The sequence below is a fragment of the Vipera ursinii genome, assembly GCF_947247035.1.
Source record: "Vipera ursinii genome assembly, chromosome: 1".
NCBI classification, from domain to species: domain Eukaryota; kingdom Metazoa; phylum Chordata; class Lepidosauria; order Squamata; family Viperidae; genus Vipera; species Vipera ursinii.
This window is the reverse complement of record NC_139512.1, coordinates 74,687,261-74,703,580: the sequence shown is the minus strand read 5'-3', so window position 1 is coordinate 74,703,580 and position 16,320 is coordinate 74,687,261. Positions and strand designations below refer to the sequence as shown.

General features: G+C 40.5%; 1 protein-coding gene across 1 annotated transcript in view; it reads right to left on the bottom strand.

Annotated features, from left to right (window-relative positions):
• Positions 1–212: 212 nt before the first annotated feature.
• Positions 213–16,320, bottom strand: part of ARFGAP2 (ARF GTPase activating protein 2) — a 17,650-nt gene continuing 1,542 nt past the window's right edge. The window contains exons 3-16 of the mRNA XM_083348790.1: positions 14,182–14,254; positions 13,379–13,510; positions 13,206–13,286; positions 11,605–11,707; positions 10,835–10,891; positions 8,945–8,997; positions 8,174–8,310; positions 7,622–7,753; positions 5,955–6,083; positions 5,734–5,868; positions 5,479–5,605; positions 4,998–5,088; positions 4,633–4,751; positions 213–2,342 (exon numbers count right to left, since the gene is read on the bottom strand). Of these exons, the coding sequence (XP_083204916.1) occupies positions 2,322–2,342; positions 4,633–4,751; positions 4,998–5,088; positions 5,479–5,605; positions 5,734–5,868; positions 5,955–6,083; positions 7,622–7,753; positions 8,174–8,310; positions 8,945–8,997; positions 10,835–10,891; positions 11,605–11,707; positions 13,206–13,286; positions 13,379–13,510; positions 14,182–14,254 (1,390 nt within the window). The 3' untranslated portion in view covers positions 213–2,321. The remainder of the gene's footprint in view (positions 2,343–4,632; positions 4,752–4,997; positions 5,089–5,478; positions 5,606–5,733; positions 5,869–5,954; positions 6,084–7,621; positions 7,754–8,173; positions 8,311–8,944; positions 8,998–10,834; positions 10,892–11,604; positions 11,708–13,205; positions 13,287–13,378; positions 13,511–14,181; positions 14,255–16,320) is intronic.

Below are 16,320 nucleotides of genomic sequence, written 5' to 3'. Positions count from 1 at the left end.
AGAAATGTATAGCTTTGATGAATGGGTAATTTTTTTTTGACTGTGGGTTCAGGATGTGACCTATGAACTATGTATAGACAATAAAGAATGTTGCACTAGGAGGTGGATTAACTGAGATTTCCTGCATCGTAAGTTATATTGTAAAAAGTAGCAACTGCATCATTTGCTATTCAGATGTTTTTTGAAAGGAAGTAAAAAGTAGTACTAAAGAATCATGACAAAGATTTTTCTTTCACTCCTGGGCAAGTGAAATATGAATGTTACACAGCTGAAACTACAAGGCAATATTCCTTGCAGTCAAAAAATAAGTCATAATATACAGAATACTTTGAGGGTTTTTTTAAAAAAAAAACTAAAATACATGACAAACTAACTTTACTTTCACACTAGACCATTTAATTTGCACATCCTTCTTCTTTTAATCTAATTTTCATTCTTAGAGCTTAGTATAGCAAATATGGAGGGAGTGATTTCTAACAACGTATTTTGCATTATTATTTGGGGCCACAAGGAATTGAGAACACAGGAATCCAATCTGATTTATCGGAGAGGAGGAGGAATCCATAGCCCACCATGAAAACCCCATAAAGCAGTGCCATAACTTTGGCCGCATATCACTCAGGAATATTATGATGACTTTCAAGTACAGAGATGGCCCAAGCAGGGAAACCTCTTCCAATCTCTTGGGTAAAAAAAGGCAATGGTCTGATAGGAAGCTCTGCAAACATCTTGCTGAGCAAGCAGTCTTAAACCTGCAACACTCGAAACCGGAGAGGGTATTTTCAGAACCCTCTGAATACAAAGGAGAAGCAAGCAAAGGGAGATATTTCTGGTCAGTCCATGCAGGCATTTATTTTCATAGGAAGTGCACAAGGAGTAAGCAGATTAATTGCACTAATGAGTTACACTAACGTGAAAGTGGGTAACCTCAAAGGACATTGGTAACCTTAGCTGCCTCTAGCAAGTGTGCCTCACTGAAACTCAAAAGACATCATTTCAATGTATTCCTGGCGATTACTCTTCCTATTAAACAACAGGCTCGTCTTCTTAGGGGGACACACTGTATTTGGTGGCAGTTTCCAGATAAACCCACTGTGCAGCAGCAGCAGCAGCAGCAACAATCATGCAATTTGAATGCAAAATGGTTACAACAGTAAGCACCATTTCACAAGGAACTACTTCTCCCACTCTGCTGAAATGAGAATACTCCAGTGGAAAAATATCACTGAAACATGGGATTCAGCATGCAGATGCAATGGGTGCTCTGAAGCAAAATCATCTCAGGCATGAGATTAGCAATGTAGGTCAGGAAGGAGCACTTATCCACCCCAGTTCCTCTTCGATCAATAAAGCTATTGCAATTTATGAGAACAATCCCAGAAAGCAAAGGGACAACAGTAATGCCTGGATAGGTGGAAGAAGCTTCCTTGAAACTGATTTTGTTTCCATATAATCTGCAAGAGAGCTATGGTGTTCAGTTAAGTCCATTATTGTGATTCAGAAGGAAAGCAGTAGTTGCGATGGTTGTGCAATGAAAGTGGGACACAGCGAATGGGAGTGAACATAGTCCACACTCATTTCTTTTAACATCTGAAATAAAAGACAGCACCCTATGGACAGCTGATTATAGGAAAGGTTTGATAACCCTTCCTTGCTTACCACTGAAGATCTCCTATCTCCTGCATAAATTTTATCATCGGTCATATTTGAAAAATAAAAGAATCTCAACTAAGACCAAGAGTGCTGACCTTTCACTGCGTGCTGTACCTTTGTGCTTTTCAGCCATTATTCTAAAACGGTGCATCACACTGGGTTCCTTAAGGCAGTAAGATTACTATGGACAGAGGAAGGAATTTCACTCTAATCTGGAGCATAGGTTATAGAGTCTCCATCAATGCAACGAGTACTGGAATTTGCCTCTGAATTCATGCAGGAGCATGAAAAATATTACACACTACTTTCCTGCTTCCACAATACTAAGTCCACCAATAGCAGTCAGGGAGAGAAAGAGAAATATAAAGAGCAGCACCACAATGACATCTGCACCCTATCTCAATCCATAGCAGCAGAGGGGTGTTCTCTGGAATGGCCCGTACTTCAGTGCTGAAGGCTGGGTTTTGACAAAATATGTTTTCTAATACAAAACAATGTCCAGAGAACTTTTGAGTACAGGACAAGCATATCCATTTCCTCTATTCTCAAGCAGACCCCAGCTATGCTCAGCTTAGAAGTTATCCTGTAGGGTTCCCATGTGGTGTTTCCGAGTTTCCAAGTTCAAGTGGTGTTGCCCTGATGGCCAAGAGGTAAAGTCTTCTAAATCATCAATATGAACCATAGCGGTCCTAAGGGTAGGAGGGAAAAGAGACAAAGAGGGGAGAAAAATCACTTAACAGATTACCTATAAACATGCTTGAAGATTTCTAGGCATTTAGCTAGGAAAACTAGTCCAAAGCTGATAAACAAAAGTTATTACTTATGAGCCAGTCATACCAAAAACAAAGGTGATCCTATTAAGATCTGAACGGTGAGGTGGTCCACAAAAAGATATTATTGGCAAATTCTATGCAATCCTCCCAAAATGTCCGAAAAAGATCAGCATAGGAATTTGTTTTAGCTTCATTATTGGACAATTCTTTGAACGTGCATGTTTACATAATTAACACAAATATAAAAAGAGATGGAGTGCAGGCTTGAATTCAAGACTTGCACACCAAGCCTAAAGTAAGTCTGAACCAGAATGGAATCTGGGTCACTATTCAAGATAGCACAAGGTGGTTCTTTTCCCTTGCCACATTATTAAGTATATGAGAAATGTGAACCTTATTGTTCAAGAAAATGTATCCACCAAACTTGCACGTTGAGTCTAATCAAAACTCCAGAACAACTTATGCCAGTGGTGGCGAACCTATGGCACGTGTGCCAGAGGCGGCACCCAGAACCCTCTCTGTTGGCATGCGCACCACTGCTGGCAGCAGCAGGTCCATCAGGCTGTCGCCGCCACCCAGAGCAGGAGCCCCACACAGCACAAAGGAGGCGAAGCGGCCAACTAGCAAACTCAAGTAGTGGTGGTAGAGCAGAGGTCACCAACCGCTGTTGATTGTTGGACTGGAAGAAAAGGGAGGGGGAAGCATTTTACATGCGTGCATGCATGGGGCAGGGCTAGTGCCTGCATGATACTCACTAGCCCTGCCCTGTTCTTGCGTGGTGCAGCACCTTGTATCAGCACCCTGCAGCACGGTGGCCCATTTTTGCATGCCTGGTTTTTGCGTGCCAGAGGCGGCACTCAGAAGCACCTCCCTGCCCCCACCCCCGAGGGCACCATAATGCTGATGCGCCCTGGGCACTTTGCAATAAATAAGTGGGTTTGGGGTCGTGGTTTGGGCACTCAGTCTCTAAAAGGTTCACCATCACTGACTTATGCACTAGCAATACATTTTGTTTTGGGAAGATCCTTCAGTTTAGTTTCTTCGCTATTTTTATCCTTAAATTTCCTACCATTTTATATCTCACCATGAACCTCAGCAAAACAATATTGTACTGTCAACAATACAGAAGATGTTAAGTGCTCTTATTGGGTCTTGTCCTGATGCCTGTGCTATGTCTGGGTTTGTTTTCATATGATTACTCCCTTTGGAGAGTTCAGAAGTCTCTTTAAAGATTTTAACTGCATACTATATAAATACAGTTCAGTTAGGGCTGCAAATCCCATAAGTACAGTATTAGTTAGGAGATATATCTTGCTGTATTATCAATATTTCTACTCAAAATCAACATTTTAAGATCACCTTATTTGCATATAGTGAAATTATCCAACTGGATCCATGTAGCTCTATAAAATTTGCAAGTTCAAATTGACCATGAAAAATACAATATTTCTTAAAGTGGACTAATCAACTAGTTGTCTTGGAGGTACTTTAATTAGTGCCTTTATAGCCCATTTGGCAGAATTAAATAAGCATCAAGATGTGCTCTAGGCTCCAGGATCCAGATTTTAAAACCTTCTTTCAAGTTCTTCTGTTTAAAAATATATATAGGAAAAAAGCATGTTGAAATGCAAATGGCCAGCCTCGGGCATTATCGCTATTTTCGGTAACGTTTTGGATCCTACACTACTGGTGAATAATGGCAACTCAAGGTCTTATTTGGAAGCACGCTCAACTGCCCAGAAAACAAAACACCACCACCTAGACAGAGAGAGAGAACTCTTAAGGAGGCAGAGGTGATAGGAATAGCAGTTTCACCCATTGTTTCATATCCCCGATGGCACCCACAACACACACTCAAAATATGACATAGTCTACACTATCATATGTTTCTTCAGCTATCACGTATGTTGTTCATGTAAGCACATTTAATCACCCATTTAAAAGCTCTTGTAAAATTTAATAGTAAATAGATGATTGGGAAGCCCGTGTGGTGCAGTGGTTAGACACTGGACTAGTCCTGAGGACACTCGGATTCTAATTCATCCACCACCACAGAAACTCATTGGGTGATTAGGGGCCAATGATTCTCTTTCAACCCAGCTTACAGCTTGCTATTGCTGTAACAAAAAAAGAATGAAGACAACGTACATCATCTCGATCAAGATAATATATAAGTATGGTAAATAACTTCCCTTTTGCTTCTCACCTGCAGTGAGTTCATCACACCATTGGCCAGGACAGCCATCTTGCCAGCAACACTCTTTACTCCCTGCTTGAACTGAGCAATGTCAGCCGCAGGTAGTACATTTCCAATGGATACACCACCTGCAGGGAAAAAGAAAAAAATATATAAATATGAGGGCCGATAAGAGATCTTCGGAAAATAAAGAAGCTCCTCTTATGAGAGAGAACTTAACTGCTTGAACTCACTCATTTTTACAAGTGTTACTCTACTCGCTGCTGTACACCAAACTGTCCTCAGTATGGAACTAATGGCAGCAAAGCCATGGCGTGAGTCATGAACTATCACAGTACAGTTCCAAAAGAATATTTTGTTTTTGATGAACATACCCAAATTTGCTGTTTCAGATTCTCCGAAAAGATCAACAGAACTAATGGCATTGCTTCCTGAGAGCTGCTGGAGTCGGGATCTGGCCTCATACTAGTGGAAATAAACAGACTTTTACAAATAATGGAAATAAAAATATTTTTTAAAAAATAAAGGGGGAAAAGCTAATACCCGTGTTTCCCCAAAAAGACGACCGGGGCTTATATTAATTTTTTCTCCAAAACACTTATTAGGGCTTACTTTCAGGTTAGGGCTTATATTCAGGAAAATATGGTACTAATTGCTTCTGTCTGGCTGACAAACTTAACTGGGGCTTATTTTTGGGGTGGGGCTTATATTATGAGTGTCCCCAAAAAAACCAAGCTAGGACTTATTTTCCGGTTGGGTCTTATTTTCGGGGAAACAGGGTATCGATCAGGGACATTGCTATTTACAATGGTCAGAAACAGGCCTCTGTGGGCAGAGAAATCATAGAAAACCTACCTCAGCATCAACTTCTCGTCCAAAGAACATGTCAGATGAGATGGCTTTGGCACCTGCAAACTTCTGTCGCGCTTCGTTAGACTCTACTACTGATACCTTGCTATCCGTTTCTCTTCTGTTGGTCGCTCTGAGTAGGGGGGGAAAAGCACTGAAATCTTTCACTGACTATAAACTTCAAGCAGATCTCCCCCCCCCCTACTGTCCCATTCACACAACTCTGCACGAGAGCAAAGGACTGTATTCCCCTTACTTTACCTGTCACCAATGGGTCGGATGCTCGAGACTGTGATGTCTATCTCCTCTTCTCTTTTGTCAAGTCCCCAGGAGGGCATTTCTGTTTCCCATTGTGAACCAAAACCATCTCCTAGTGAGAATGGATTATCTTTGTACCTAGGAACAAATGAGAGAAAGGAATCTATGCAGGCCAGATAGAGAAATACTAACAGAACTAAAAACTCAGCAAAGCTTGGTCGTACTTGGGTGGTCCAGATGTGAAGCTTCCTGTATCTTCAAAGAGGCCCAGCTGAGACCGAGAGGACTTTACACTCGCCGGTGTCTCTTGTTCTATTACTTGCATCTCAGACAGGACAGAATGCGAAATGGAACTAGAAGAAACAATGCAAAGTTAAAAGGTCTGGCAGAACTCCATACTTCCAAATATTTCTTCAACACTAGAATTACCCTGGCATACATCACTTCCCACTTACTTAAAACGAACTGCTTTTGCCGGTTGGATGATAGTTCATTTAGTTTAAAGAGAGCCTTCTGGATATTTTCATGATCCTTTTGGTTTTCCCACCCTATATAGTTTTAACAGCATTCATAATTTTGGCTGGTTCACTACTTAGTTCTAAGACAATTTGTCTATGTACAAATTAGAACATAGCGGTCTCAACGGTGAACTTTGAGGGACTCTAGTTCTTACTTCCGTCTGTTTGAGGAAATGGCCCATCCATTCCTACACTATTTGTTTTCCACCAATTAGTAATCCATAAATGTACAGGCCTGCTTAGTTTAGGACAGCTAAGTTTGCTGAACAGCTTTTGATAAGATTGTGACAAAGACTATGAAAATCCAACTATACAATAGCAACAGAGTTCTTTTCAACTTGTTTTCTTGCTGATACTCTAAAAGGGATTGACATCTTAAGGCCCATGAGCTGGAGGTAGCCCACCATTCAAAATCATCTGGTCCACAGTTCCAATATAAATATGTATGTAAGTAGTCATGTGAAAAAGTACACCCTTTTTGAGTTCTGAGGTTTTTGTGTATCAGTACATAGTAAAAATCACTTGGTCCTTAGCGGTTCTTAAAAGTAGGTAAATACAACTTCAGATTAACAACGTGACACATTACACCATGTCATCATTCATTTTACAAAAAGAAAGGTAAAATGGAGAAACCGTATGTGAAAAACTAAATACCCCTTATGATTCAACAGCTTGTAGAACCACATTTAGCAGCAATAACCTGAAGTAATCATTTTCTATATGACTTTATCAGTCTCTCACATCATTGTGGGAGAATTCTGGCCCTCTTCTTTACAACACTGCTTTGCTTCATTTGACATTTGTGGACATTTGTTTATGCACAGCTCTCTTGAGGTCCTGCCACAGCATTTCAATTGGGTTGAGGTCTGGACTTTGACTAGGCCATTTCAACACCTTGATTCTTTTCTTTTTTCAGCCACTCTGTCGTAGATTTGCTGGTATTCATGGGATCATTGTCCTGTTGTATGACCCAATGTCACTCAAGCTTTAGCTATTGGACAGATGGCTTCACATGTGACTCTAGAATACTTTGGTATATGGAGAGGTTCATGACTGACTAAATGACTGCAAGATGCCCAGGTCCTGTGGCTGTAAAACAAACCCAAATCATCACCCCTCCACAACCGTGCTTGATGGTTGGTATGAGTTGTTTGTGCTGATATGCTGTGTCTGGTTTGCACCAAATGTGGCACTGTGCATTATGGCCAGACATCTCCACTTTGGTCCCATCTATGCAAAGGACAGTGTCCCAGAAGTCTTGTGATTTGTTGAGAAATGGTGGCGGCATAGCCTTTGGTCCTACTAACTGCTTCATGCCAGGCATGACACAAGTGGCAAGCCAGCCTTTATATTCTCCAATAAAGTAAATTTACCTTCTGGATACCAAGCCCATGCCTAGTCTTTCAGCCTGCTCACGCTTCTTCCCTTCTAGGTTTTGAAGTTTCTTCTCCTCCTTCTTCCGATCAATTTGGAGCTCTTGATAGGCCAATCTCATTGAGGCCACTCTGTGAGAAAGATACCACAAGCATCACCAAACCATACGAGTCCAAAATGTGTGTGTGTGCATACATGCATACATACATAGACACACACACACATAAATTTTTTGGATTGCTAACAAAGAATTAAAGGGAGACTGATATAGCTATTTCAAACTTATTTGTTCTCATCAGTCAGCCACACCCTTCTGAGATTCGAACCTGGGCTGATTGCACATTAGGCAGTTGTTTTACCCTCTAGGCCAGGGGTCGGCAACCTCGGCTCTTTTATGACTCGTGGACTTCAACTCCCAGAATTCCTGAGCCAGCTATGCTGGCTCAGGAATTCTGGGAGTTGAAGTCCATGAGTCATAAAAGAGCCAAGGTTGCTGACCCCTGCTCTAGGCCATATATATATATATGATGCTACATATAAAAGCCACTCACATCGACTCCTCTGCTTGCTTCCTGTACTCAGCTGCTTGTTGCTCTTTCAGCTTTTCCGCCATCTGGGCTTGCCGTTCGACTTCCGTAAAACTCTGACTGCTCACTTTTTGAGCTCCAAGACCTTTTTTGGCTCCCAGCTGAAGTAAAAGAAGCAAAATAAAAAAAATTGCCAGGAAAAGCAAAGAAAACGTGAAAGTCACTGAGCCCGAAACATCAGAGGAATTTTACAGGTATTACAGCAACCTAGGCAAAGGCACAACAGAAACGGAGACGTCTGAATATCAGGCCATTTCAGAGTAACTTTATTACAGAAAACAAAGCTATAAAACAATGTCCTCAATTTTGCAAGCTTTGCTGTAGGAACCAAAAGTGGAGGGCGGGGGGGGGGGCAGGGGTTTGGAGGAGTGTCTATTATCTTTTCCCAAAAACGTAAATGTATTAATTTCTGAGGTGAGGAAACCCTCTGCCCGTGACCGTTAACCCACACTAAAAATAAATACAGGGTCACAAGAGCTAAACCCGTGGCATTAGGAGGACCATTTCAAACTATGAGTATGCAGAAAGGTTTCCAGAGAACTGGGTGATGATGTCCACCAAGAGCAGAGAAAATGAAAAAGGAGGAAGAGGCAAATCTTCATTAGCTTGCATAAAAAAACAGGCAGCAGCCCCAGGAGAAAGTTTGCAAAGGGTCACTCAGACGGGGCACAGCTTTGCCAGGAAAAGCGAGCAGGCGCATGCCACAGAAAGGCGAAGGCAACGTCTCGGACTTACCCCTTTTTTCGCTGCTCCTGCCTTCTTCTTTCCAATAAGGGAAGGCTTTATTTCTGCAATAAAGACAACCAATGAAAGGTGGGCTCAAGCTCCCCGTGAAGACTAATACTCATCACAGTACTTCAAAACCTTGATGGTTAAAAGACTGCCGTGGCCAAGTGTCCTATGAACACTGTTAATGTACTCTTCAGATCCAGCAGCAGCACAGATTCAGCGTCAATGTGACCAGCCATGACATGCAATTTCAAAGTAGTAGCCACTTGGGCCTCCCCTTCCAGGTAAGAAAAATGGTAGAATTACGACACTAAGGTGTGGCGACTTGGTAGGCAGCGAGCTCAGAAGTGTCCGTGGGAAGAGCCCAGTAGAAACAAAGCATTGCTGTAAATTTAAATGAGGCATAGGTTGCAGGTCGCTCGGTCGTTCCCCACACAAGCAAAGCAAGTAGAGTGTAACTGTCCAAGTTGTGCCACCTGCATCCATTTGACTAGTTGCCAAAATTCCAGAAGCAAAACGTAATCTAAATCTGACTGCTCAGTAAGAGCAATTCCTTCCACGCTGTGTTCAGACCTTAAAGATGCAAGACAGATAAAACTTAAAAGAGCTGGAAGCAGAACCACAGAAATGGAAGGCAAAAAGTCCATACAGAGCCAGTTACCTCTGGCCGGAGTTGCCCCTTGTGGAGACAGACACATGGATGCGTCTGAAGGAGAAAGAAACACGCACGTATGTGATTCTAAAAAGATGCTGTTCAGATGAAGGTGGAGCGTACAAGTCTGACCTTCAGCAAGATATCCCACACAAGACTGCACTGCGGTCTACAAACCTAGTTCAGACAAGATGTCTCATCTGGCAAATCTCGGAAATACTGAACAGACTCAGAGAGAAGCTAAGAATATTACTCGTCAAAATGCATCCCCAAAATATGGATTTGGCTTTTTTTTTTGCTGACATGCTTATCCATGAATGTTTATGATGATACTTTTTTAATAAAAACCCTGTATTTTTCTAAAATATCTATTTTTCATATATACTCACGTATAAGCAGACCCTTGAAATTTCAACCAAAATACCAAAAAAAATGCAGGTCACCTTATCTGCTGGTGACACATTTCTTACGGTAGTTTGGTTAAAATTTGAGGGATGATTTATATGTGAGTATATACGATATATTTCATATATTAGTTGATTAAGAAATATACAAAATATATCACATGTACTCACATGTAAAATGATATTTAAATCAAGATAGTGTGTTTAAAGGTTTTTCTTCCTATTAGGATTCAGGGCACCTCTCATATTCCTAAATGAAAAGAGCATGGATGTTATGGAAAGTTGTGAGGTATTAATAATATATAAGATCATGACATTAGAATCAGGCCACAGTCTGGATTAGTTGGATGTGACTCTTGAAGAACAAGCCAGGGCCGCAATCAGCTTGCTACTCCCTCAATCCTTCTGAGAAATATTAGCTGAGGCTACAGAATCACAGGGATTTCAACAAATTCTGGGAAAATCCTTCTGATAGGTAACGTATCAAACTGACTCCAGCTGCTATCAACTCTTCAGAATTAAAACATTTAAAAACAGAAGCTGGACGGCTTCCTGTTAAGAGATAATTCTAGCCACCTCTGGGCAGCAAGGGATTAGACCCATTGACATTTTAATGCTTCTTCTAACGATTCTAGAGTTTCCAAAAAGATAAAATCTTTGTTACTCAATTCCTATTATAATATATTGCAATAAACAGTTCAAAGTGAGAAGTACTCATCTTCTCAACCCAGTGTAGCATCTGAAATAAATCGATGGTCGGTGCAAACCACCTGAAGAGAAACAGATGGTCGCTGGGAACACTTGTGCATTGGGGAGAACAGAGGAGATGTCTATACTTACCAAGAGAACCTTTGGGAGAGGTGCTCAACGACTCAGTAGATGGACCTTGGTCAGCCTCTACAGAGTGGGGGGGAAAAAATCGCCAAACTGTGATATTCTAGAAGCACTGCACATGCCCCAAATGCCACATTTCCATGAAGAAGCTACTGGAATAAACTGAAGGACTTTATCAGAGAGGCACTTACAGCAAATGACTGATTCAGCGAATACCAATTTGAATCTATGCCTTGTTGTTACTCTGTACTGTTACTCCACTGACTGTAACTATGGCTTACTGTAACATAAAAATGGAGATACTGGGCTAAGAGTTTCTAGCATATTCCTAGTTCTAATGCTCCTAGGCAGCTAATAAAGGAAAATAATTAACAGAAAATAGCTCACATGCCATTACAACTTTGCTTATCTACAGAGCTTATCTTCATCCTGCTTTCTCAACAATCTATAATTAAAACAAGCTATTATCTCAGCCAGGTGTATGAATACAGCCAACTATTAGTTAATAGACACGTTATTTCATATATCATACATTTATCCTGTTGGAATACAGAATTGCTAAACTTTTCAAGTAGATAATGCTGTTTAACTGAAAAATGCTCAATTTGTGGAAACAAAGCTACTGCATGCATCACTGAACGGATTACATACAGTCTGCATGACGTGGATTGTCTGCTGATCATCAAGCTTAATAGCAATCAAAGTTCATTCCATCCAGTGGAGATATTTAATACGGAAAGAGAAACTAAGTATTTGGCTTCTGCTTTGGTACTTACGAGACACCTCATTATTTTCAGATGGCTTTGTTGGTTTCTCCAATTCCGATGTGGACTCTATTGAACTCTGCTCTATCTTAGCCACATCCCAGTTATTACAAGCCTTAAAGAAAACAGATCAGTTCTTAGAAAGGCTGAACAATGTTAATTCGTAATTCAAACAAGATCTGGACTAATAAGCCAGCATTGTAGACACTGAGTATTACTACTTTCTTAAAGATAGGTCCCATTCTAATAGTGTTGCCATCAATTATAACCCTATCCCCAAACAAAAAGTATTCTATCCATGAGGTATAGACAGGCAGTCCTTGACTTACAACAGTTTGTTTAGTGACCTTTGAAGTTCCAACAGCACAGAAAAAAGTGTCTTCTAACCGTTTTTACACTTGTGACTGCAGTGGCATCCCCAGGGTCACGCGATCAAAATTCAGAGGCTTGACAACTGACTCATATTTGTGATGGTTGCAGTGTCCCGAGGTCGTGGGTTCACCTTTTGCAACCTTCTGAAAAGCAGTCAGTTGGGAAGCCAGATTCACTTAACAACCACGTTACTAACTTAGCAACTGTAGTGATTCGCTTAACAACGGTGGCAAGAAAGGTTGTAAAATGGGACAAAATTCAGTTAACTGTCTCACTTAACCACAGAAACTTTGGGGTCAATTGTGGTTGTAAAGTCGAGGATTACTTCATTTCTGATACTAGCCAGCCAGTCACTTCTAAGAAATTCACAAGAAGGGAAAGACACAATGTATCTAGATAGTCTAATGGCATTATGTTGGGCTTGAACAAAGAATACAAAAGAACTTTTATGAAGAAGGGTTATCCAAGTGGTTTGCATTTCAGTGGAAAAAATACAGGCTTCACACCTATAATAGTGTAAAACCCCAGCTCCTTTAATGAGAGCAATCTGTTACCTGACAGATTTGTTGGGACCGCAACTCACAGGATTTCTGACAATTTCAAGATCTGGAAGCCACCAGGCTGGGGAAAGCTTTGTAGATCAACTGTGTCCAATACTATTGCATATAGCATGATCCCAATTCATTACAAATCAGCTTGATATATATGATAACAAGCTCAGAATTGCAATGGAAAAAAAATGAAAATGGCAATTTCTGACCAGGTTGTCAATTCAAATGGTTTACCATAAACTAATACTCATTTAAAAGGTACACTATAGGAAGTCTTGGTAAACAACTCTAACTAGGCACAGGAACCCATTCACTAAGTGATGTGATCATACAGTAAAAATACCATATGACCATATCATATCACAATGCCAGAACTAGTTGCAGTTGTTAAGCAAATCCTGTGTGGTTGTTACGCATGACATCACATGATCACAACAGTTTCTCCATTAACTTTTGTCTGTCAGAAACTGGCAGTAAAGGTTGAAATTTAGTGAACACGTAACATGACTGTATCAGCCACAACTTCAAGGACTGGCGGTAAGTCAACTTGTTCAGCGCTGTCATAACTTCAAATGGCTGTTGAATGAGTGGTCGCTAACCAAGGATTATCTGTATTAAGGAAAACTCATCAGACAAACCTCCAAGGAAGATTTCCAATTGAAAAGAGCAATTCAGGTTGTCTCAACTCACCTGTGTGTGCTCCAAGAAGAAATCAGCATCGCTCCTTTCCAGAGAGTGGCCAGGAATCCCACTTAAGCCATCAATCAGGAGCTAAAAAAAGGAGAGGATCATCTATGGATTTTTATAGCAAGTCTTATAATTTCCCACTGCCCCCAACAGTGCACAGACATGTTAGTCCTTACATCATTTCCATATTTGGCCATGGCAGCACTTGCCAGCTGCTGTATCTTCTGTCGGTACATGTGAGCAACACGGCTATTATACTTGGCAGGGGCATCTGAGGTGGTACAGCCATGCTGGCAGAAAAAAGCTGTCTGAAAACAGAGAAAATACAGTTGTTTTTTAGGATCAAAAAGAACAAACTGAAAACTAGATATTTCCAGATATACCGTAGATATGTAGCGACTGAGCTTCAGTAGTATTAAAGGTAAAGGTAAAGGTTACCCCGCACCTGCGTGCTAGTCGGTTCCGACTCTAGGGGCCGGTGCTCATCTCCGTTTCGAAGCCAAAGAGCCAGCGCTTGTCCGAGGACGTCTCCGTGGTCATGTGGCCGGCATGAATAGATGCCAAAGGCGCATGGAACGCTGTTACATTCCCACCGTAGTGGTCCCTATTTTTCTACTTGCATTTTTACATGCTTTCGAACTGCTAGGTTAGCAGAAGCTGGGACGAGTAACAGGCGCTCACTGCTACACGGCACTCGGGATTCGACCCGCCAAACTGCCGACCTTCTGATCGACAAGCTCAGCGTCCTAACCCACTGAGCCACCGCGTCCCTTTTTCAGTGGTATTAGAAATATTGAAATATTGAAAAATATTGAATATTGGGGGGAAATACCATGATTTTTTTTAAAAAATAGCTTGTTAATAACTATTCACCATGTTATTTACCAGGTACCCAATCACAGCATTCTCCCAAAAAAAGGAATTTAAAAAAATCCAATGCCCATCTAAATCAGAGAATGCCATTTCAGCTGGTACTTACCGCATTGGCATTGCTCCCCACTTGCATACACCTCAACTGAAACCAGCTCCAGTTGGAGTCAAGCTCTGTAGACCTAGAAGAGGACAAGATTGGCAATATATATTGTACACAAATTCACCATACAGGTATCAATGATTTCCAAAAGCCAAAATACCCCTCTGTCACAATATAAAAACAGTACTTTCACTTCTCTTAGGACAATACTTACACACAACAGATAGGAAAAAGCTAGCACATGCCAAGGTTTTAATCTATTTGCAGGAACACAAAAGATCACCTTGTTATAGCAACTTTCCCCAAATTATGTCCTCCAGAACTGCTGGCACTACCAGTTTGACTATCCAGGGCACTTGATTTAGAGAATGCCCTGGATAGTCATGATATTTCTCCAATGCAGAATTATTCCAATGTTTCTCTAACAAAACTGGGAATAATTATTACTTCATGATTTATTCATCAGATTTATATGCCTTCACAATCATAAACAGGTTTTTGGCAGTTTGCAATACCAAAAGATATAAGAATCCAAAAGATCTATCAGAAAACACAAAAACAAAAAACAAAACCTCCAACAACCTGGTATTGTGCCCCCAAAGCGCTCTCTTTTTTTCCAGGAGGTAAATGTTGGGCACAAACAACTCCTCAATGGGAGACCATTCCAAGGGGCAATCCCTGTCGCAGAAAAAAAAAATGCTTCCATGTTCACACATACATACACCTTGACCTCCTCAAAATAGTATACAAGCAATACATGCTTCTCCTGACACTATTGGATTGGTCAATGAAAAGATGAAGTCTTAAGGGTAACCTGGTGCCAATAAAGATATTTATAGGCTAAAACCAGCTGTTTAGATTGCATGAAGAACTTAACAGAAAGTCTATGGAGAGCTCCTAAAGCAGAGGTATTGTGTGCCCATCAGCAAACTCATTTCATAACATTTCAAACCCAAAACAATATAAACAGGGCAGTGAATTTGTGACTGATGATGGTTCTGAATTACAACCTGCAACATTCCTGATTATACTGGATAGGACTGCTAATTCAATGCACTGGTAGAACCAGTGACTCTTTATACCTGCACCATAAAGTAATACTGCAATATACCGGTAAATAATTTAACACTCTTTTTAACACTCTCTTAACAATCTCCTGTGAGCAGGTCTCTAATTTTTCAGACTTCACAAATATATTGAAATGAGATGTTGTAATAACGAAGAGGAAAAAAGCAAAATGCATATTTAATAACTAATTCACTTTTCACAGATGTCCATTATTTGTTAACTATTACAAAACAACTACTTACACATGTTAAATAGTTAGGGAATTGTTAAGAATGAAAATGTTTTATAATCATTGCCTATGCTGTTAGAAGCAAAGACACAGAGAAAGAATGTGGAAGAATTTGTGGAAGAACTGTTTGTATGTAGGACAATGCATATTAGAATTTTTAATAAATATTAAAAATAACGTTAAAAACTTAATGAATGCATTTGCACATCATGTAATCCTTATTGAAACACAGTACTTTATAAATGCAAAGAGGTGCAACTAACAAAATGCAGACAACTTCAGTGGGGAAAGGCAAAGCCATTTTATTCAAACAAATCAGAACTCTTTTATATACATCATGAAACAAATCAAGGACAAAGCATCTATAGTTTGCTAATCAGTTGTTGTACATAAGTAGGCAACACAACACAACAAGTATATGGCCTGCATTGTCATACAAAGTCAAAGCCTCCAAATAAGTCCATAGAATTCAGAAAGAGAATTATCACTGAAAAGAATCTGAAGACAAATAAACCAGGCTGTCTAAAAACATGCAAAGCTTTACTCAGTGAGGTAGAGGAAAGATGTACAGTAAAAGAAATGATGACTCTGACATTTTCTAATGTCAATTATTCAGAGCTTGGGGAAAAAATTTTTCTAGCTTTGAGTAAAGTGTTGACTTCTAGCAACTGCCTGGACAAACCCCTGCAAGTTTTCTAAGCAAGATTTCAGGATAGTTTGTCTCATTATTTCTAGGACTGAGAAACAGTGACTGGTTCAAGGTCACCCAGCTGGTTTTGAGCCTCAGGCAGGAGTAGAACTCAAAGCTTCCAGCCTGATGCCTTAACCCGACACCAAACTGGACCTCA